Source organism: Corvus moneduloides, chromosome 3 (assembly GCF_009650955.1).
Source record: "Corvus moneduloides isolate bCorMon1 chromosome 3, bCorMon1.pri, whole genome shotgun sequence".
NCBI lineage: Eukaryota > Metazoa > Chordata > Aves > Passeriformes > Corvidae > Corvus > Corvus moneduloides.
In genome coordinates, this window is record NC_045478.1 from 93,232,004 (window position 1) to 93,255,382 (window position 23,379).

The window sequence follows — 23,379 nt, forward strand, 5'->3', positions numbered from 1 at the left end:
TTATAAAAGAATAGTTTATCACTATGTATTAACCCTGTGGCCTTAGAAATCATACAGTGGCTTAGCTGTGTATGCCATTGCATCACCCACTTGTTGAACAATTCACTGCAAAAGCATTTCTGTTCCATGCACTGAAGGATATTGCAATGAAGGGACCGAAACCTGCACTTCATTTCCTGAGTGAAGTAATGTAGGCTTTCATCTCCTAACCACTGACTTAACTATGCATATTATGGTTGAATATTTAGCAAGCATCTAATAAAATGTCTGGGGGAGATAGCAATAAGTTGAAAACTGTTCTACTTTATATATTTACTACAGTATGTAGATAAAGTATTCAGAGGAGAATAAATATGTCAGTATACAGCAAGCACTGTGGCAAAACAAATGAAAGGAACCATAGTAAATTTTATTGGCATCTAAATTTTGGTTAAAATTTTAGGTTTGAAATTGTGAGATTTATAAATACTAACATGAGTCGTATTTACTTTAGAAGATGGATTCAGAGGTTTCAAAAGTAACTTTGGCATTGTTTTGTAACTGTTTGCATTGAGAGTTACGAACTTGTTCGGACACTAGGAAGCAAAAAACATTAGAAGTTGAAATTGTTCAGAATAGTTTTATTGAGTAAAGTGGGTTAAAGAAGAGAGAAACACAAAAATAGTTCTGAATTGCCAAAGCCAAATAGCCTTAGAACAATTTCACATGCTAAACAAAAGACTGATGCTGTAGTTACAGAACGGAGAGCAGAGTCTACCCACTCTACCTTAAAACACCAAGGAGCTACCTAGTTGCAAACCTAATCATTAGACTAATGAAGCTGGTGGAGTTATTATATTAGATCAAAGACTAGTTAAAGGAACTGTTTCTTCAGTGGTTTAGTTTTAAGAATTAATCAAGTGCTTTCAAATATAAGACAGAAGAAATAAACATTTAGAGAAGTTCATGCATCCACATGGGAAAGGAAATCGTTAATCAGGCTTACTGCTTTTGATACTGATACTGTTTATGAGTAAGTCTCAGTATGAAGCTTTGTAAGTAAACTTCAATAGACTGCTCGCTTTTCAATAGACTTTCTCTTCTTGTTTATAAATCAGCTATGATTAGTTTTTGGAGACAGATATTTCCTCATATTCTTGTTCCTGTATACAGTCTATGTATTTATACCATAAATAAATTATAGTATCATTTAGGCTGGAAAATACCTTTAAGATCGAGTCCAGCCATTGATGATATAACCAGATCAATATTAGATAAAAACACAAGTTACATTATCTGTGCATAATTAAGAATTAAATAGTGTTATTTGTCTAAACACAAGAGTAGAACTCTGAAGCAACCTGTATTTGGGCTTTTCAAAGATGATTTTTATCTTGCAAGATTTTTAGGTTATCAGCACTAAGGAGATGGACAGAAGCTGGACCAGTTTGCAGTAGTAAACAAAACACTGCTTGTGTTAGTGGTTGTTTAAGATGTCTTGAAAAAGACAAACATTAAACTAAAAAGGGTTTGTTTCACTGAACAGTATTTCAGGGGATGGAGAATGTTGAAGGCTGCCAGCATTTATATTTCCAGTTTGTGTGGGATCTCAGTCAAGGTGAAGTTGGTGGGAACATTTGGTGGAAGTCACCTTGGCAAACTGTAAGGGATTCCAGTTTCTGTGTGGATAATGCCACTGACCCAGGAGTTCCAAAGTGCTGGTCATGTAAAAGCTCGAGTTTAACTGATGATCCTTCTTGCTATGGGAATGCCAATTGAACTAGCTTTTTGTCCACCCTTTTTACTTGCCTGTGCAGTTAGGTGGTTGCCTCTGTCAGAGGATAGATCAGAAACAGGCAGCATCTTAGCACGAAGAAAGTTTTGAAACAGAAGAGAAAAGCCAGCAAGGGACCTACAGCATTAATTAGCGAAGAGGAGACTATACCTTATGAGTATCAGGCTTTGGGTGGACTTGTGCTTCTGGATTCAGGCTTTTTGGGTGGAAGTTATCAAGGCCAGCTTCTGATGCACTCTTGTTTGGATATTGCTGTCTGTACACATTTGTCAGTCTCTTCAAGAAAAGTTACGGAAAAATAACCTTGTTTGCCTGAGCCATGTCCTAAAAAAATAGGCCGAATATTGGGTGGAATATTTACATTATATTATTTCTGTGAGCTTTTATCTAATGAGGTGTTTTGACTTTCTTATGTAGTGCTGTTTCTTTATTCTTCTCATTGTTCCTTAAATGAAAATGGGAATTTATGACTCTGAAAACCAAAGAAGGTAAAAGAGATCATGACCATGTGGATAACAAGGTGGTATCTGGTCCTGTCAGGAAAGCAGGATAGTTCAGTAGAAATGCCAAGCATAGCAAAACAAATATTTCAGGAGTCTAGAATGAGAAGTTCAATGCTGATCAAAACAGTCCGCAACTATTATATTTCATTTCATTCTGTCATTTCATTATTAAATGAGAAACTGAGGATTAACAATCAGCCCCAGTGATTTAAAAGTGGCTGGAGAAAGTCAAAAGCTATTTGGATCTTACTCTTGGGAGTAAGCAGAGAAGTGTCCTTTTTTTGGCAGTCTTCTCCTCTGACTCAGTACTTTTAGTTGGTTCCATGTATTTCTTTGAATCTTGTCTTGAGAGTTTCTGAGAGCATGTTCTGCCTACAGCAAAATACACCCTCAGCTGACAGGGCTTCTTCAAAACTTTGTACATTGTTTCAATCACTCAAAGCAAAGCACTCTCTGTGACATTTCCTGCGTGGTGAAGTGTGTCTTGCTTACTGAAGTCAATGAAAACTGCAGGTACACTGCAGTGCTGTGGATCAGGCAGTGTGATAGAAAAGTAGCCTGAGTCACAGGCACAAAGTTCTGCACTAAACTGGGCATGGGCTTAGACAGGGGCTAATCACAGGACTGAATTGTAGCATTTGGAAAATTAACGAGTCTTTTGCTGATCATTTTTCTCCATGGCGTAATTTTCTCCTTTATTTCTAAGGGATACTGCCAGGTAGATTTAGTTGGAAATTTTTATTGAAAGCAGGTAATTATACTTTTTGACACTAAGAGTACTTTAAACATTTTGTTCCTCTGATTCCACCTTGGGTATTTAGCTGTACATGAGCCAAATGAGCTGGTTTTTTATCTAGTTATTCATAATGGATGCAAGTGAGCCTGAAAAGTGGTTTTCTTTTCCTCTTTTTCTGTTTCTCTGTGTTCATTTTGTTTTCATGTCACTCAGTATAAGCTAGTTGTAGGTTCTTGTTTGTAATTGCAGAAAAAGGGAGAATGGGCAGCAGGCAAGTCATAAAACTTGGTATGGACAGAAACAAACTGGAAACAACAGTTGTGATACCAATTAGGCTTTGTAAGAATCTTATAGATGGCCTGATGTGGGTGGACTGGCAAGGTATTTTAAAATGTCATTTTGGTGTGGATATTATTTTTTTAATTTCTGAGAAATGAATGTATTTGCAACACTTTTAAAACTGTAGTATATTGCTGCAGACATTAATTGATGTTCTTCCAGCAACTACAAGCACTTTAACAAATGGACTGAAAGGTTTTGTAATAACTTCTTACAAAATTGCACTTTTCAGAAAACTGAACTGTTGATTTTTCTTATTTGATTATATATATCTAGAGTATGACTGCTATGTGCCCAATTATATGACAGATAACTAAAATTCTCAGAAAGGGTACCTGACATGGAAAAAGGATATAATCCTATTTTGTCTAGTCAATTTTTGAAAACAAGTAACTAGGTCACAAAAAGTAATTGGCAGGGGCAGGACTTGAGTACAGATTGTGGTGCTTATTCTTCTTACTCCATGTCTGCTTTGTGTTTACATGCTTTGGTAACTCACAGATAATTTTTCTCTAAGATGAGAACTGCTTTAAAGGTGGGAAATACAGCAAGTTCGAAATTGCTCATAGTAGCAAGTAGAAAGCAAATATCTTGTTTTCAGTCCAGAAAGGAGATGATGAGCAGAGGTCTCTTGGATGAGTCCTGGGTTCAGTAACAGGCAATGCTTTCAGAAAAGAAACAGGATGATACACAACACCGCAGGATTATTAGAGATATGAAACTTCTAGAAATAAGAGCTGCATCAATATAAGAAACATTTTCTGAATCATTCTTCCCTCTCTTTCCTCTTTCTACGCAGTAACAATTACATTGTCACCAAAATAAATTTTTTCTGAGAATCCATATGTGACATGGCAATAGCACACACAGACAATTGCTGGATACCTTTTATGAAATAGATAAATATAATTCATTTTGGAATAATAAGGAATACACCTTGGTTTAGAGATGGAACTGGTCAAAAACATGCATAAATGTCAAAATGGGAGGAGGGAGGAGCTGCTTTTCTGTCTCCTTTGTCAGCAGTCCCCCTACCCCATTCAGCAGCAGTCCCATCTTTTTCCCTAGTCATCCTTTTGCTGTTCCTGTAGCAGCCCATCTTGTTGTCCTTAACTCCCCTTGCCAGATTCAATTCTAGGTCAGCTGTGACATTTCCACTCCTGTCTCTGCATGCTCAGGGAGTGTCCACATCTCTGTGATTCCTTTTTACGTTTAAGTTTTATCAGGAGTTCTTTGCTCATGCATGTAGGCCTCCTGCTGGTACTGTTTGCCTTTCTACTCATTAGGATAGACTGTTCTTGAGCTTGGAGGAGGTCATCATGGGCCCATCTTCTCACCAGGACTGTTATTCCATAGGATTCTTCCATGGGTGGAGCAAGATCCCTGAACAGCCATAAGTCTGCTCCCTGAAGCTTAAGGGTGTGATCCTGCTGTTTGTTTTACATCATCCTCAAATGGGGCATTCACAAAAGAGCACCAAAAATGGCTGGTGGTCTAGAAAGCGTGTCATAAAAGAGTATGTTCCACAAAGTAGTTCTATGAGTCATTAAAAAGTAATAGAAGGGTAAGCTTTTAGAACTGTGTAAGGTGGCTTCAAGAGTAAAAGTGATAATTGTGATGTTCAGGAGTGAAAAGATGCGATGGGCCTGTACTGCACTTAAAAATACCTGGAGTGGCTTAGTTGGCTAGTTGGGCCGGTTGGGATTACACCAGGTTGGGATTTGAAAGCTGTAAGCCTGCATGAAGCGAAGGTTGACAGAACAGGATAGCAGGTGTGGGAGCAGAGGGTCCTCTTGACCTGCAGGATAATGTCACACTGACCACAGGTGAGAAGGAAGTTAAATAGTTTCCTTTCAAATCCCAGGCAGCATTTAAAACAGAAAAAACAACTTACTTGCAAGCCTCATAATCTTAATAAAATGTTGGTGAGAGAAGACAATGATTTTGCATTTCTGCTTTTCAGGTAAAAACATGGTTTTGAAGTATTCCTGTCCAGTTGGAAAGTAATGTAAAACTTCTCAGCAATTAGCAGTGTATCTCTGCTCAGAAAGCAGAGGAATATTATTTGCAGCGATCACCAGCCTGTGCCAAGAAAGGGCATGGCTTGCTTTTACACCTATAACAACTGCAACCGTATTTAAGTTTCAAGCTTCAAACAATTCAGACAGAGAAGAGACAGCTTTTAGTCACATCGATCTCATCAGCACTTAGAGAAGTTACTATAGAAACTGTAACAGCAGAAACAATAAAAGGAAATAAAAACGGAAGGAGGAGGGAATGAAGATCTTTGAGAATCTGAAGTAAAAATAAAACAAAATATACGTAAGTAGCTGAAGCTGGTGATGTAAAAATAAGAAGCCTTTTTCTTAATTAAGATAAATATGATTACAGGGATTAGAGAAGGAAAAGACCTGTAAGGCCATTATGCCATTTTTTTGGGGTCAATATAGAGTTATGAGATATTCCACAGGATCTTTTTAGGAGGTAGTCCAGTCTTGCTGTAGAAGTCCAATAAGAGTGTGACATAGGTGGGGTGGACAATGACACTTGAAAGCAAGAAGATGTTGTAAAGCTGTTTTCGGATTATGTTATATCTCTTTAGCAGGGTCTTTGACCACATAGCTGGTAACTGCTTGAAGAATATCTTGATTTGATGTGTTATTTAGTTCCTCTGTAAAACTAAACAAATAATGAGATACTCTGTTTGCAGCACATGACTGTAACTTAAGTCATTCAAACTATTTTCCATATTTTTAAAAAGTGCTGGTTTGTATGAAGGATGGAGTACTTAAAAAAAAAGTTGCAGGTTATAATAAAGACATGGGATATTTTTACAACCATATATTATGCCTATGTTGAAAGAAAATCAAAACAATTGTAATCATAAATCTAGTTGCCACTGGTGCCGAGATCGTATTATAGTTCCCACTATCAGTGGAAGAAGAACCATAAGGTGGATACAGAAATGTCATTCAGTCCTCCTCAAATAAAAATGGGTTACATTATATTTTAAGAAACGCAAACAGACAAAACCAACTAACAAACCAAAGCAAAGAAAGCTAATTAAACAAATCTACTCTGTAATGTGTCAGAATAGTATAATCCATCACAATTCATGGTTTCCATTTTGCCTGAAGCATTTTGTCTTTTATTGTTTAGTATTGTATGTACTGTTAATAAAGTAGTCGTTTCTTTTTTTCAGCATATTTACTTGTATTTCTATAGTATTTATTTGGAAGTATTTTGTACATAAGTCATCTTACTCATTTACTATACAAGTGTTGACTTTGCTGATGGGGTGAATATTTCCAGTAGCAAGGGCAGACCTAATTATTTTAAAACCAGCTGTGATTACCAAGACACCCAAAGTGCCATAAGTGTCTCAGCTAAAATTCCATAAACAGCTTTTCCTTTCAGATTTGAAATCTTGAAATGTTGATTTCAAAATAGCATCTTCCTGCAAAGAACCTGTTTTTCTCCAGAAGGGATGTCAGCCCTAATAATATTTAACAAATTCAAATTCCTGTGACTGCTCTCTGTTAACCTAAGGTCCCATACTAATGCCATTGATATGTTATTTGTCATCCTTACTCTCTCATTCTTGCAAGAATAAATCATCACACACCAAAGCAGGATAGCTGTGGCATTCAGTAATTCTTTGTGTGTTTTGAGCCAAGTTTCCCCTTTCGTTTTTTGCCAGTAGAATGTAGACTAAAGGTCTTCAGCACAAACAAGTCAGGGAAAGATTCACTAGGCAAAGTAGCCTGAAATCCTGCCCTGTGGAGCTTTGTGCTGGACACTACAGTCCCCCAAATCCCTGTGGCTGAATCTATTCAGGTTTCTCTGTAGGAACCATGATCAATATGATTCCTGAAAGGCCTTCTGCACTGGAATTTTTATGTAAAATCTGAAGATAGCTCTTTTCCCTTCAAGTTAGGTAAAGATTTTTCACCCATTGGACAGACTGTCTGAAACAGCTTTCTCATAGGAGAAGTCATGTCAGAAAATCTAGTAGAAAGTTTCCTTTAAAATAGGGCTTGGGAGATGTGTAAGTGATACTATGGAATATGGTGTGTGTGTTGCCACTGAGTTGCACTGTAAATTCACATGGGTCTCATCCATATCAACACATGAAAACTGCAGAGCTCTGAGTTCAAGGAACTTTTCAGTTTGAGGTAGTGCATTCAAATCCACTGTTTTTTCCAGCAGTGTGAGCTCAATTGCATGTAAGGCAGAGAGAATGTGAAATTCAGTGGACCAAAAAAAGAACAAGGAGAAAGATGATGAATATGTACTAATAAGAGACAGAAATGCAGTTCTGGAGCCTGGAATATGTGTTTCCTGTTTCCATTACTTACTTCATCAGAAGTACTTGAGTGCAGAGGCAGTCCCTTGCCAAAGCTGGATGATAAGTAAGGAGTGAGTCAGGGAATTTTGGGAAGAGAACGGCTAGTATCAGGCTAAGATTCTTCAGTGTTCTCTGGAGATTTGAGTTTGGCATATTCTCCTTGTTTTTCTGGTGAAATAATTTAAACAAAACTTCTCACATGTCCAGTAATCATTGATTCTGAAGTATCTACTATGGCAGTCAGGATTGGAAGGACTTGTGTTTGGCTATATGAAGTAGTATCTGCTATTAAGTCTTGGAAGAATTGCATCCCACAGGCTGGTACTCAGCATCAGTAGACATGTCAACTGTTCTTTCCTTGCTCCTTCATTCCTGCTCTGGAATCCCTAAAGAACCTCTCAGCTCATGAGTGTGCTGTGAAACCATTTTAAAAATATTTTATGTAGCTAACATCATTCTTATGATGATTAGAATCATCACATTGAAAAGCTCATGCAGAAATGAACACATTTAATTGGAGCAAGGCTTTAGTGTTGGGCAGTAAATAAATGCAGATGGAGAGGGTCTGTCAGTTGGGGAAGCCAGAACAGTGTCTCCTTTGGCCATCTCTGTGCAGCTTAGGACTGTTCAGAACTGGAAACAATACTGTGTTATCTTCTGTTTGAAGGCCATTCCATAAAGCCAGTATGGATTTCATTAAGGTTGTGCAGGCCATGCAATCTTGTCGAAGTAGGAATATCAGCAATAAAATATCCAGATCATGCAGTGTTCACGAGAGCAAAACAAATTTCAGGTGCAATAAACTGCTGCAGATTCAAGCATCCCAAAGGTTAGCAAGATAACCAGTATAGTAGCATCCAAGGATTAAAACAATGAATTCAGTGAGTAAAGGTTGGCTTTTGTGAAAACAAATATCTAGATTTATCCAGTACCATACAAAGGATAAATAAACCTTTTCCCTAGAACAGGAGAACAGTATGTGGAAAAATTCGTGAGTGTTAGTGTCTAAGTGCTTTGAAATATATTAATGGTCAGCATGCATTTCAAGCATGGTTTTTTTTTCCAATCTCTTTTCTCCAGTGCTTAAAGGTAGAGAGGAGGGCACTGTGGTAAACCTGCCCTTTTCTTCTGAGCACTTTTCCTTCAGAAAACCTGTAGCAGCACTGGTACATGCTTTTTCTGAGACATTCCTTCCACATTTCATATCCTGTTGAACGAGTTGTAAAATTAGATGCTAAAGATACTATTTTAAAGTTAGTAAGATAGTCAAAATCAACTCTGTAGTTGTTCATGTAACCTTAACAAACTAGGTAACCTTTTCCAGGCCTCAGATTGCTGTTTTTTTAAGAATATGAACAATTCAACCTTACAGATACCTTGCACAGTTTGTAACTTATTAATAAACCAGGTTTTGGCTTTAAGATAACTATGTTTTGAATATGTGTACGCATTAAATACTAAGTCAAGAGAAGCAAATTTCTGTGTTACTTCTAGATAGTTTCTTACATTTCAAAAAGAGAGCAACTTCAACTATTTATAAACTGTAATTAAGTTTCTTTACAACATGACTCATTCTCAACAAGCAAGTCCTTTTTCTTTTGCTTTCTTATGAACTGTGTGGGAAAATTAGGGTTCAGTCAGTGAAGAATTTACTCAATGCTTAATTACCCATAAACAGCCCTCCAAGTTCTGCTCATGTAGAGCTTGCATAAAGACATGATTTTCCTCACACTATGGCTGTCTAAAAATTGACTTTTAAAAAATGATCTGTAAATTGCAATGTAGGAGAAAGCAGTGTTTTACTGGCTTCTTTCTCCAGTCTGCTTCTTTGAGTTCCTCTTACATTAACAGTGTGATGCTTAGGAGAGCCAAAGTAAGAAATCCTAAGATTTAAATTACTTCGAGCATGGAACTAAATTAGAAAGCTTTACTTTCCTGAATGAGCTAATTGTTTAAATTTTCCAAAGGAAATGTTTCTATTTCTGCGAGAGAAGGGGTAAATGGGACTTCCTCTGACATAATTTTCATTTTAAATCTTGAGTTTGACAGCAGCATTTTTACCTTCATAACCAAATATTACTGCTTAACTGCATGACTTGTATAAGCTTGCTAGTTGAAGTGACTCACTTACGCAGATGAAGTTATTTTTAGGGAGATAATTTGCACTGTTTAGAAGAGAGGAAAAAAGGGAGAGAGAGTCCTACTAAGAGCTAGATCTCTCATTATAGTTTACAGAGCTCGTGAACCCAGCATCCAAGCAAAAGATGACTAAGCAAGGGGTCTATTGGTACTTTCAGGAATTTACAGACATGAGTCATCTGCTTATTTTCTGCAGACATATCACCAGGGTACTTTATGAGTCAGCTGTTATTTGGAAATAGTACTTGTATTCAACATGAATAGGTTTTTGTAGTTCTTAAGTAACTAGCATGCCAAACCAACACAGGCTTTTACAGTTTGCCTAGTTCAGGTGTTAATTTACAAAACTGATGTGTTGTTCTTAACTGTGATGCATTTTTCATGGCAAAGTGTGAATGTTGTCTCGCATGTAATTACAGTAACACCTTTGTCACCTTAGATATTGCATGAAGGCAGATCTGATTTTGTATTTATGTGCAGATTGAGAGTCAGACTGCCTACATATGACCAGGTAAAAAGAAAAATTTTCTTTAGCAGACTGTGTGTGACTATGGGCAGAATTTGACCTTTCATGTCCAACACACCTTGCCAGCATTAATTACCATTGGTATTTGCTTATTTTTTTCATTCTGTGCACTAACAGTGTCAATGGACGGGCATCCACTGGGACGGAAGCAAGTTCTTGCCTTCCTTTTCTATTGCTGAAATAATAGCTGGCTACCTTGAGATAAGTATAACACTTTAAACTCAAGGCTATTTCCTGTTTACTGGTCTTTTAGGTGTGGTTGTGTTCCAGAATTAGGGACAGGTTTTTTTACTTGGTCTGGACACATCCACACCTTGTATTAAAGAAACACTTGGGTTAGAAAACTGGAAGTTTGGCGATTTCAGGTGAAGGGTAGTGTTATAAAGCAAAGGCAGTTTAAATTTTCAAAACTGTATTTGCAGTTCAGGATAATACTGCTGTTGTCCAGATGTAGGATGCACAATTTTGAATCTAGTTTGATTATCTGATTTATGTGATCAGTTTATAATCTAAGTAATTCCTGAAAATTCCTATACAGGTTTTGGTTAATAGAAGATATTTTGGTGGTACCTTCTCATAACAAATACAGGTGTCACTGTAATGAGAGCACTGCCTTAATTATCCATTTTAAGCAGCGCTTCTAGTGCTAGATACTTTGTCTTAAGAGCCCACCTTTAGTTTTAGGTAATGGAAAAAACTGTTGCTGCTTGCCTGTGTTATGTAGATGGCAGTTTTGAAGGGAAAATTAATGGAAGTTAGAAATTCTCAACTAAAAAGTTAAGTAGAAGGCTCAAACTATTACTTGAATGCTTTGCTGAAGTTTGTTATTCCTCTCACATGGTGATAAAATACGGAAGTATACAGACTTGGTTTCTCTTAAGGAGTTGGTACTTAAGAAGGCAAAAGATGCACTAGAGAAGCAGTATAAGCACTCAGAGCTGAAGTAGTATATTTATAATATTTAAATAGAGAATCAGTCTCCTTGTTTCTTTACTCTTTTCCGTGGTAGAGTCCTTCAGAGGCCGAGGCACACACACCATTTGTGAGGGGAGGAGACAGCTTGCTTGCTGATAAATGGCCACGTTACACCAATGTTTTTCAGGGTTGTTATTCAGTAATCACATTCTAAAGCGGAATTTGACAGAGCAATCTTTGAATCTAACCTTTGTTAAAGCAGTGCTCTGCCCTCAAATTAGCAGAACTCTGCCCATGTCATTAGCGCTTCAATACCTGCTGGAAGCTGCTGTGTGGGCTGAGTCACCCGGGCTCCGGGACCTGTCACGTGTGGCTCAGACCCCGGTCATGAACTGAGCAGGCGCCGTCCTCCGCGGGAGGATTTGTTGTGTTTCGGGACTGCGGCTGGAATAGCGCGTTTAATTTAGTGTGCTTCATGGCTACAAACGCTTTTACTCCTCGAGCTTGGAGGGTAGTGTAGGGAAAAGAGAGATACGGTGTGGCTGATGTGCATCTGAGTATTTCGATGTGATTAGATAAACTGAAAGATGGAGGAACTAGCAGGATGATAGCATGGAATCTGGAAAATAAAACCTGCCTTACACTGATACCTCAGTCTGTGAGCAGGGATTTCATAGGAAGTGCTGGAATCTCTGGAAGTATTTAAAATACAATTCCACTGCAGTGTTGTTTCACTGTACAGAATTAAAAAAATGTGATTTGGAGGATAGCAAAAAGTAAAGTTGTAGGTGCTTTATAAATGAAGCCTACACCTTTAAAAGAAATACACATTCTTCTGTTAATTAGATTAGACATTTAATATTAGTAACTCAAGTCTTGTCATAACTCAATTTAATTACATATTTCTCAAGCCTCCTGAAATAAAAAGTAGACAAAGAAAATACAAACTATTATTCTAACAATGAAAAAGTTAAAAACTGGTTCTAACCATAAAAAATACACAGTTTCTAACTGTTGTAGACTATTTTATTGTTCCACCAGACCTAGCTGATCATGAGACAGTGATAAGCAAAGGAACTAAGAGGTTCTGATTTTTATTTTTAGTGAGATATTTTGGGTATTAATGACTTTGCAGTGTGTTTTTGGTTTTGTGGGTGTTTTCTTGTCTAGCAGATGACAGCAAGTTGAAATCTTTTCCAGCTCATATGACTGAATCTTTCTACATTCTATATCAAATCATTTGACCACTTTAGGACACAGACAGCTGTAGAATGAGAAAGATAATGCTTTTGATGTCCATGGGGACACTAAAATATATTGGTTAAAGCAGATAAAGATAAATTTGGTTTTCTAATGGAAAGTATAACAGTGTATTTTGTGAATTTTTGAAATGGGAGATTTCACTATAAAAGTAATTTTTTTAATAACTAAATAATTCTGGTGGAAATTTTATGATTAACATAGCAATGCACGAGCTAAACTTTTTTTTAAATCATGTACTTTACAAAAGTGTTTTGGTAAAGCAAAGTGTCCCATACAGCCAATAGGTTGGAATCATTACTTATAAGAAATGCAGAAGGATGTTTTAGAACTAACCATGAGTTTCTCCTTTTCTGACACCTTTAAACCAATAGAATGGTCTGATATATTCCCAATAAGAAAAAAGGAAAAAAATACCCTGGTGTATTTTTTAATGACCTTTTTTTCTTCCTGAATTGCAGTTGACCTTCCCCTGTACTTTCCTCGAGACCAGCCAACCCTAACGTTTCAGTCCGTCTACCACTTCACTAACAGTGGCCAGCTGTACTCCCAGGCCCAGAAGAATTACCCATACAGCCCCCGATGGGATGGCAATGAAATGGCCAAGAGAGCAAAGTAAGTCAGATTGCTGTTTCCTACTAAGCATTCCATTTGTCTCATGGTCCTTGGTGGGTAGAAATTTCATGGATATAAGTGTACATTTTCAGTGTTACAAAAGCTCTGAGTCCTGGTGTTCCTGTAGGTGAGTGTAGACAGATACTCATGCTTATTATATTAGTGCCAGAGGACTGAACAAAAGAAGGCTCTTCCTGCTGGGCTTTGTATGGCACGGAGTGGTGACAGTCTCTACTCCAGAGGACTTCCAGTCTAAGTAGACGAGATAGCCCCCAGCAGGAGTAACCTGCATGGTAGCAGTCAGTTAAGGTAACTCCCTGGAGTTGTGTGGGTGTTGAGGGGACCCTGAAGGGAAGCATGTGAGCTGGAGAGAGCAAGGAAGAAAAACCTGAAAGATCTGGAATTAGGCTGTAATGAAAAGACATGGAAGAACAGAAGGAGGTAGAGCAAACCACTATTCCAGCATAGGAGGCAGTCCTATCAGATCTTGAGAAAGTTATCTAAAAATCTGAATATCTCTTGCTTTATTGCTTTTTTGATGGATGGAAACAGAGAATCTCTGTCTCCTTCCTCTATATTTTTTCTGCAAGCCCTTGTTTTGGGCTAAGGAGAGACCGCTTCAGTCTGTGTACCCCTTTAGTTAATGATGACAGGGCAGCCTCACAGAAAGGTTCTGTTGCAAGGGCAAGCTGCCATAGGCAGTGGTGTCCCCAAAGCTAGATATTGTCCCTGTCTTCTCATGAAGCAGAACAGATTTTACCTGAATGGGAAAACATGGGAAGCAGCCTTGCTGCAGAATTTTGATTTTGCAAAGTGTAAAAATGTTAGAACAGTAAGGGATTTAAGCAGGCTCATAATGAGTTGTTCAGCATGTAAAAGCATCAAACTGCATAAATCAAAAGGCGTATTGGGATGAACGTTTTGAATGACAGAAGATTAAATTAAATCAGCAAATATGCATAAAGAAGAGTCGAAACAAAAATAGTTCAGGCTGAGTAAATCAAATGAGTGGCATGGTCAGAGACTGTAATTTGGAAATGATGGAAGCAAACAAGAATTGACTGATGCATTTGTAGATTTTCATACTAATTTAAATTCTATGGACAACATCAAGTAACATTTGATTTGGGATTTTGATGCATTGTAATAAAATTTTTTTTGCTAGTATTTGGTTTTGGCGCCGTACTGTTTATAGGAGCATCATTTCTTGATGATTTTGTGTGTGTGTGGAATTTCCTCTTTTCTCTAGCAGGATATTACGAGTATTTTGTTTATTAAAAAAAAAAAAAAAAAAAAAAAGAAGAAGAAGAAGAAGAAACAATAGCTGTGGCTTTTTTTATGACCATATTACAAAATGCATTTCTTTTGTAGCTGAAAGCTTACAAGTACCTATGTGCTGTCTGCTAAGTGCATTCACTTATGAGTGGGTGTATACAAATGGACTTCTCTGCCCTGCACTTGAAATTTAGAAGTATTACAACAGTTTTGATAAAAAGCACTAAATGTGTACACTTACTATCACATGTACTTCTGGTGAGGTTATTCACTCTTACGTTTGAGCCTGTTCATTTGAGTTTTACACTGGATACGTAATATGAGAAGGATGATGAGAAGCGGGGGAAGACAGTGTGCTGAGATGTCTGAAATAGCAATCATTGAGCTGCAAAGAGACAGAGAAGCTGCTCCAGTTAAATAGCGCTTGGCTTGCAGGAACAGCTAGTGATTCCTGAGTAGGTACCATAAATAAATCTGTATCAAGACAAGTATGATGTTATGATACGTGTGAGCGTATTTTAAGAAAGATTTTTAACACAATTGAGCATCTTATGTAAACAGTGTTTAAAATATTTGCTGGGGCTTCTCAGTATAGGTTAGTGTGTTTCAACACAACCAAATAACTTCTTATTCTATTTTATTTTTACCACAGACATGTTATGGACCAACTATATGGGAATATATGTTGATATATAGGAAAGCATTCTAAAGAAATGTTTTAGTTCAAACACCACATGAAAACTTCCCAAATAAAAACAGAAAAAATAATGCGTTATTTACTCTTGAGAAACAATGTCATTCTGCTCTGCTGAAGTAAATTTAGCCCTTGTTAAATCAGAGACAACTTGTTTGTGTTCCTAAATACTGTCAATTAGGTTTTGCTTATATATAGTCTTTTTCCCTCTTAGCAAAATGGTCTCCCAAGTGCTTCGCATTCTTTGAGACAAAACATCTCTGTTTATCTTCCTGGCCATTGCTCTAGGGCCACAGGATCTCCCGCTTGGTGTTCCAGTATCTGACCAAATTCTTCACCCTTCTTCTCAAACTTCAGGGACCAGTGTACGCTATCTTCCTCTCTGGGGCTAAAAACACAGTCAAGAGCAGCTTTTGCTTGCTCTTGCACTAACTGTAGAAGAATCATCAGGTTTGAAACGGCATCAGTCACAGATTTCTTCATCCTCAATTTTGGCAAGCCTTGCCTCTGTTTTCAGCAACTCAACACAGCCTGCTTATTCATGGGCAGAGCTGTCATAAGTTCATTCCAAAGGGACTTTGATTCTGTGCCCAGCCTTCTTCCAAGGTTGTTTTGCTGTGGATTGTTGGGGTTTTTTTCCCAAACAGGTGAGCCCATCCAGTTCCTTCAGTGCAGGGACCAAACTTGAAAGTCTTGGTATCCTTGCTTATCTCTGTGGCCCCCAGCAGAAGTAGGCATCTCTTTTGAAGTTAGAACTTAACCCTTTGCTGTAGCCTTGAAATAATCAGGAGTAACTATAGGTAGGAGCAAAATTACTCCCCTAAAATGCATACATATAAAAGTAGATTGCATGCATTCACACCTAGAGACATATCACTAAATCTAAAGGGCAAATTCCCATATCAGAGTATCAGTTTAGCTGGATCTTTTTTATTCAGAGAGAAAAACTGTTCATGTTCTTGCTGAAGTAGTTGGACCAATTTATATCTGTCTTGATAAAGTCCATGAAGTCAGACTCTCTTTTTCTGTGTCCTCTTAGGCAGATTTTAAAATCACTGGGCTCCTTTGCAGCCCACTGACTTAGATTCTTCACTGAGAGATAGCATCTGGTAACTGAAGCTTGCTATTGTCTTAGCCCAGGGATTGCCCTCTGGCTTTATTTAGTTCTGAAGGATGAATCAAGTCCTGATTTAATAATGTGATTTCAATTGCCTCCAGATTGCTTGTTTCTCAGCTAACACAAAATTTTAACCTGTTCCTCCAGCTAGAAACAGGGAAACCAAAAACATTAAAATTTCCTTACAAGCTGCTGAGATGCCATTTCCTCTCAGTTGGTATCTCAGGCTTTGCCTCTTTTAGGTCATTTATTTTTATGTCTGTGGCCTCCTGCGTAAGCAGCTTCTCCAAAAGATTTGGTCCTAAAATACAATGGCAAGCCTAAGAAAATACAGTAAATTATGGAAAGTTAGCAGCCTTGTTTGTGGTGTACGTGTGAAGTAAAACATCTCTGTGCAGTTTCCATGGGAAAGCTTTCTTGTCTTCTTGCTTAAAAAGGCATTCAAGTGTACATAAATGGAGTCTTTAAAGAACATGCAGACTTGAAGCCTGGGATTTTATGGAGGAATACTGTAAATAAAGCTTGTTTGTTTATACAAATGAAATTCAGTTCTTAGATGTACTCTGGCCCAATTTCTGTCCGACCCAGTGCTGCTCTGTAGACTTAGGTCATACTTCAGGGGAGACCGAGTTAAAACTCAGTTTACTGTTTTATCCTACATAAATCCACCTACTCATCATTAAAAATAGCAGGAGCATGGAAAACTGGTACCACAATAAGAAGTTTTTCCAAGGGTTCATATTCCCTTTCTTTCCAAACTGGCTGATAAAACGGGTTTCTGAATAAGATTGTTATCCCTGAGCATTCATCGGTGTTTGCTGAATGTGGTATGAATTTTATATATCCCTTAGGGCGTTCAGAGGGTGAAAGCTTAAAAGGGCTCAAGTACTCTCAACTGTATATTGGCTGTTGTTCTGCCATGAGGTCAAGTGCATCTTCAGGAATATGCAGGCACATCTTGTGCAAGCCACGTATGTATCCCCAGCATGGCTGCAGCTTCAGTTTGTGCTCAGCAAAAGTGTGCCATGGTTAGGACGTGTCAGGCTGGTGAACTGGGCCATAGCATTTTCAGCCTCAGCAATACCTTTTCCTTGAGTATCATCAAGTTAGATGATGTGTGTCATGTGAATAATTGAGCCCCCCACTACAAGAAAGACACTGAGATGCTGGAGCATGTGCAGAGAAGGGCAACAGAGCTGGGGAAGGGTCTGGAGTACAAGTGCTGTGAGGTGTGACTGAGGGAGTTGGGGGTGTTCAGTCTGGAGAAAAGGAGGCTCAGGAGGCACCTTATCACTCTCTACAACTGCCTGAAAGGAGGCTGTAGCCAGGTGGGGGTTGGCCTCTTCTCCCAGATGACAAGTGATAGGAAAAGAGGAAATGGCCTCAAGTTGTGCCAGGGGTGGTTTAGATTGGATATTAAGAAAAATTTCTTCCCCAAAAGGGTTGTCAAGCAAGGCTGCCCAGGGAAGTAGTGAAGTCACCACCTCTGGAGGTGTTTCAAAGGTGTGTGGATGTGGCACTTAGGGACATGGTTTAGTGGTGGGCTTGGCAATGATGGGTTAATGGTTGGACTCTATGAACTTGGTGGTCTTTTCCAACCTTAACAGTTCTGTGATTCCATGATTACATTTACAAGTTTAAAAATTGCATTTCTTAGTCTAATAAAAGGATATTTGAAAAGAAAAAGGGACAGTTTTTGGGTTGCTGTTTAGACATCAGTTGTAGTATGTCAAAGACTTGCTGTTGTAGTCAGTAAATTTTGAGTACCCTAGTGATTTTTTTTTTTGTTATTTTGACATTAACCAGTTTCAACTTGTCCATTTTTTTTATTATTATTCAGATTTCTTTCACATTTTAGGCAGAATATCTATTACTATATTTCAAATTCTTTTAAAATAACAAGTTTCACAATTTTAATGAAACTTTTGAGTTCCAGCTATGCTACCATGAATCTCACTATAAAATTTACATGTAAATATTGCACCCTTTTTACAATCTTCTCTTCTTGATAGGTGTAATTAAGGTAATAAATATTTTTTTATTCTTTGGGTTGTATTTAAGGGGTTCTTTTGCTTATTTGTAAAAGTATCAAATTGTATTTGCCTGTATTATGTGATTTTCATGTTAATGAAAACACATTATGACATTAGTCATCTTTAAAGAGCAGTTTTCCAAAAACTAACTTATTTGCATTACATATACTCACCTCACGAAGCTTTTTTCATGACAGTCTTTGTTGTGTGTTACCTTAAACTTAAAAGGAATTTCATAAAAATGAGAATAAGGAACAGAAGCATAGAAGCCAGGAACATCGTTCTTCCCTAGGTGTGTGTGCATGCGTTCAAACATTTGCAAGGCTCAGAGGATTCTTTGTGGAGAAGAACACCAGGATAGGTACAACTAAGGGCTGAGGTGGTGAGCTGGGTCACTCATTTAACTCTGATTTTTGATAGTTTTGCATCAGAAACTGAACTGAAGTGATTTTCTTGCCTGAAATCGAGTGTAGCTGACACTTTGTTGCCGCTGGTGGGCCACTCTTCAGAACAGGAAAGGGCCAATACACTGTGACAGCCATAACAAGCAGAGATGTGGCGACCCAGACGGGTGAAGCTTATGAAGAAGTTAATTTGATTTTATAGACCATTAAATCAAAACTGTGGGAGTGTCAGCTGATCAGAATTATATGGGAACAGTAGAAAGGAAAATGGAAAAAGCTCCATTTGTTAAAATACTGATTGCATTTATGCTTGTAGTGTGTTCTGCAGTTGATTTACCAGCAAAACTTAATAACAAAATTATTTTGATTTTAAGATATAATAGGTGAATTAGATAGGACTTTTAATTAGCACTTTCCCAAGACATTATTTTTACATAGTTCCTCTGCATACACTACAGAATACAGTACATACACATGATAGTTGCACTTCTGGAGTCATATTTTTCATGTAGTTTTCTTTAGATGTCTCCCTGGATAATTAAGTCTGACTCTTAAGTTATGGTATATTAGTTTCTGAGAGGTGCCTGCCAGGGATCTTCAGTGCTGTCATGCATTATGTGGATTTCAGCCAAGACAGAAGGGCCTGGGTATTTGTTTCTGGTCACTTCTCATTAAAGCTTTGACTGTAGGAAAGAAAAACAACTATTTAAAGATGAGGAGTATAGGTGCTATAGGAAGTGCATAGAAATAAAATCTGTTAGGCAATTAGTTTTTCTGTGATTTTGTATAGATAACTGTATATGTGTGAACTGTACATATGTGCGTTTTGATATATAGTAAATATTCTTTCTGCAAAAAAAGTACACTCCTATATTGACAAGAGGAATGCACAGAAGAGATTGGAGAAGTTGGCATGATAGAAGTGGAATATAATAGCACTTTGCTGGAAGACAACTGCTTTGTAGGAATGAAAGGTTAGAATTTAATGTAGGTGGTTCTTGGATAACTGGGATTAAGTGGCGTTCTAGAAATACTGTGAAACACAGTCACTGTCTGATTTGGCTTTATTAGAGATCTCCATTATACATTTATGAAAGCTGCTAGTTCTATATTAAAGCATTAAATTACAGTTAGGAACTTATGCAAAGAAATGTCCTCCCTTTCTCGAGATAAAAGGGTAGAGAGAAATACATGGGTTTGGAAGGGCCTGAGATTTAATAGCCCAGATAAATACTGTTGCTTGATCAGTTACAAAATAAACAGCTAAATAAAAATAGTAGGTGAACTCCATAGTCTTGTCCTTTGAGTAATACTTAAAATTGTTCCATTAAGTTAGGTAAAACTCTGCATTCATTTAGCCCACTATCATGTCTGTATCAATAGGTAGTAGTGGATGCTTGTGGAAAAGCATGGAAGAGCATGTAGTCATATTTTCACTGGATGTTCCACCATCCTCAAAGATTTCTTTATCCAGTACTGTTAAGTAACTGTTACTGTGCAAGTTAAGTTACTGTTAAGTAAGCATTTCTGTTAAGTAACCCTACCTAGCTTTCCTTCTATTTGCTTGCTTTTTGTACCAACATCATAACATCATATAATTCTGTGGCAAGGGATCACACAGGTGTGGTGTGAATAACAAACTCTGTTGGCTTTTTTGCATTCCTGCCTCCTCCTAGCTCAAGTTGTTACCCTCTACCTCTTGTATGAAGAGAGGCAGCACAAAGTTAATCTGCTGATCCCCTCCATAATCTTTGTTTTATGAACCTCTTCATGTCTCTTTTGTCACCTTTTCTCTTGCTCTGCTCACTCCTTCCTTCTCCAGAACATCTCCATGTTTCTGATCACCCTTGTCCCACTTCTTTCTCCCTTTACTGTTTCTGTGATTTTCCTTCTGAGGCAGGGAGCTGTGTGTTACTCATGATACATTCCCCGTGCATTTATATGATGATGTAGTGATATTGTCCAGTTTACTCTCTGTTCTGGTTCTAATAACATCTGATTTGTTTCTTTGCATACAGATGAAGGTTAGTTACAGCGTCATTTTAGCACCAACATCTCCTTTTTGTCTGTTTTTCCGAGCCTGTGTTTTTTGTGCAAGTAAAATTATGTCTTTTTCCTCACATATTTCTCCTTTCGTGTTTGTCAATATTGACTTTTCATCTGGTATGTTATCTCCCAGTCTCCAGTACTATAAGAACTATCTGCAGTTCCTCATAATTGTGCCTCATTTCCCCTTCCCTGACTAAATTGTTAGCATTAACAAACCTGTCCATCTTCCTTTTCTCACTTCTGCATCATGTAGAAATATGAACAACACAGGTCTGTGTTGTTGTGTTGATCACAGAACACCCATTTCTGTGCACTTCTCAGGTGACTTCACCCTAATGGTATTCATCATTTATTCCTGTCCTTTTCTTTGTATCTTGACCTGCTATTTATCCATTCATGAATCTTCTCTCCTTCTGTGGTAATTCAGGTGGTTTTGTGCCTTTGAAAAACCTTCCCAAATACCTGTAGGTAAGTTGAACAGTGTGTGTCACTTGAATTTCTCTTGTCCATGTGGTTTTGATACCTTAAGAAAATAGGAGACTTGAGAAGCAGAGGTTTGGCTCCTACCGAATATATCATATTTACTCGAGTCCACTAATTTTGGACTTTTTATGAATTTATGGTTTCTGTTAACAGTCTCTGCCAATTTGTAAGGTATGGACATGAGATTCATTGGGTCACATTGAGTTCCTTCTACCCTCCCAGACCTCCAGACCTTTTTTTTAATTGACATCAGACTTCTCTGGTACCAAGATGTTTTAAGCAGGAGGTTACAAGCTATTTAAGAGTTTAACTTTCTCACACTTGAGTTTCTCTAGAACTTGGGTGTGAATGTAATCTGGGGCTGCTGATTTGGTTGTGTTTTGTTCATTTGCTCATTACCTTTTTGGCTGACATTTCTGCATGAGTCAGATCTTTTGGTACATCTCTTGGAAAGCAGGATTCTGGTATGGCAGCCTCTTCAAGCTCCTCCATTTCATTTATTCTTTGTGACTTTAGTTCTCCTGAGCATTCTTTTTACTTTTTGACCACATTTTATACTGTTTGACAAGTGTTTATTTCGAGGGCCAGAGCTAATTTGTTCCTCAAATTAATTTTTTATTTGTTTTATTCTGTATTTTCTTGTTAGTGTTAAGGTTTGTTTCTGTCAGGTTTTCCCCTCTGTATGGGTCTCCAACCTTTTGAACATTTTTTTTTTTTACTTCTAATAGCAAATATATATCTTTTGAATAGCACAGAGAAACAACTGCTTTAATATGTTTTATATAATCACAGATGTGTGGCATCTCATCCATTTCCTTCTGACTGGTTTGTCCTAATGAATATCCAAGGAGGTTTCTTTTATGGTTTGGTATGTTGCCTTCAGCCCCTGTTGATAAGCAATCTGGCAAAGCAAAGCGAATGGCATGATGAAATCAGTACTTTCACCTGCAAGCAAACTTTGTTTTCAGGGATGCTGGTTGTCAGACTCGTTATGGATGCATCTGTGGTGTAACTCTTCATTTCTGCCTCTGAACTACAATTAAGGGATTCAATAATCTCTTAAAGATAATTCAAATTTTATTACTACTGTGAGCTCCTCTCTTCTTGCATCTCTACACTTGTCTTTCCTTACAAGCTTCAATCCTGAATGTATTCTTGCCCAGTCTTTTCTGCTTTCTCTTACTACTTAATATCATCACTACTTTCACACATTCTTTACCTTGCCTTTTATGCTTTGAAGAGGTTCCTAGTTGCATCTTGTCTCACATTGACTCTCTCCTTCAAATCTAATAAAGAGTTTGTTTAATAATTGCTCTCCAACAGTAGAGCTCATTGTGCGTTTACGTAGCCTAGATGAGAGGAAATAATATGTGTCTTGAATAAACACTATCCCTTTAAAAAGTTAACCTTTACCTGGAGTGGAAAAATATGGCTATGACACTTCAGCAACTAGGAAAAATAGAGGAGACTTGTCATGCTGTAGCTCATAGGACTGGAAATTTCCTGCAAATTAACACTGTATTTAAAAAGACTCTGTGAAGACTGAGTTTTTCCATGATGGCCTTGGAATATCATTCTCATGATCCACTGATAAGGAAATGGAGTGACCATGCTGTGACAGAGATATTCCAATGCACCCTTCACAGACACTCACTACCCTGTGGGGAAAATGGAAGTTAAGAAAGCAGAAGCAAAATTTGCTATGATCTAAGACCACAGGCTTTCAACTGACTGAAGTAAATCTATTTATGTACATTGTGGAGAAGGTGAAGGCAGTGAAGTGTTTTATCTCTTGAACTGACTGGCAAGCAGAAGGCATTGATGAAACTGTTTCAAAATGAGAGGTTCATTTTTCTATGCATGCTTTGGAACACAGATTCACTGTATCTGTGCAATACACCTTTGTAAATTTTTAAATATCTATATCAGAAATCTGTGAGACATTAAATACCAGAATCTTGATTTCCAGATGATTTTTAAAATTTGCTTTCATAGTTACTGGCCTTGGTCTATATTAACTGATTATGTCCAGTAGCTGTAATTTTTATCTGTAATTGTCAGTAAAGGTCCATACATTTGGGAACGCATATATTCTTGGAACCAAAGTTAGCATCCTTTGCAAAGTGATGACCCTACTTATGCTGCTGCTTTAAAATAAACATTAATTGC

The 23,379-nt window shown here is 37.6% G+C and overlaps 1 protein-coding gene across 2 annotated transcripts in view; it reads left to right on the forward strand.

The window, feature by feature from the left end:
- The window catches only part of BABAM2 (BRISC and BRCA1 A complex member 2), a 173,198-nt gene that overhangs the window by 129,581 nt on the left and 20,238 nt on the right, over positions 1-23,379 (forward strand). For both annotated transcript variants that reach the window (XM_032102780.1, XM_032102779.1), the window contains exon 11: positions 13,002-13,155. In XM_032102780.1, the coding sequence (XP_031958671.1) occupies positions 13,002-13,155 (154 nt within the window). The remainder of the gene's footprint in view (positions 1-13,001; positions 13,156-23,379) is intronic.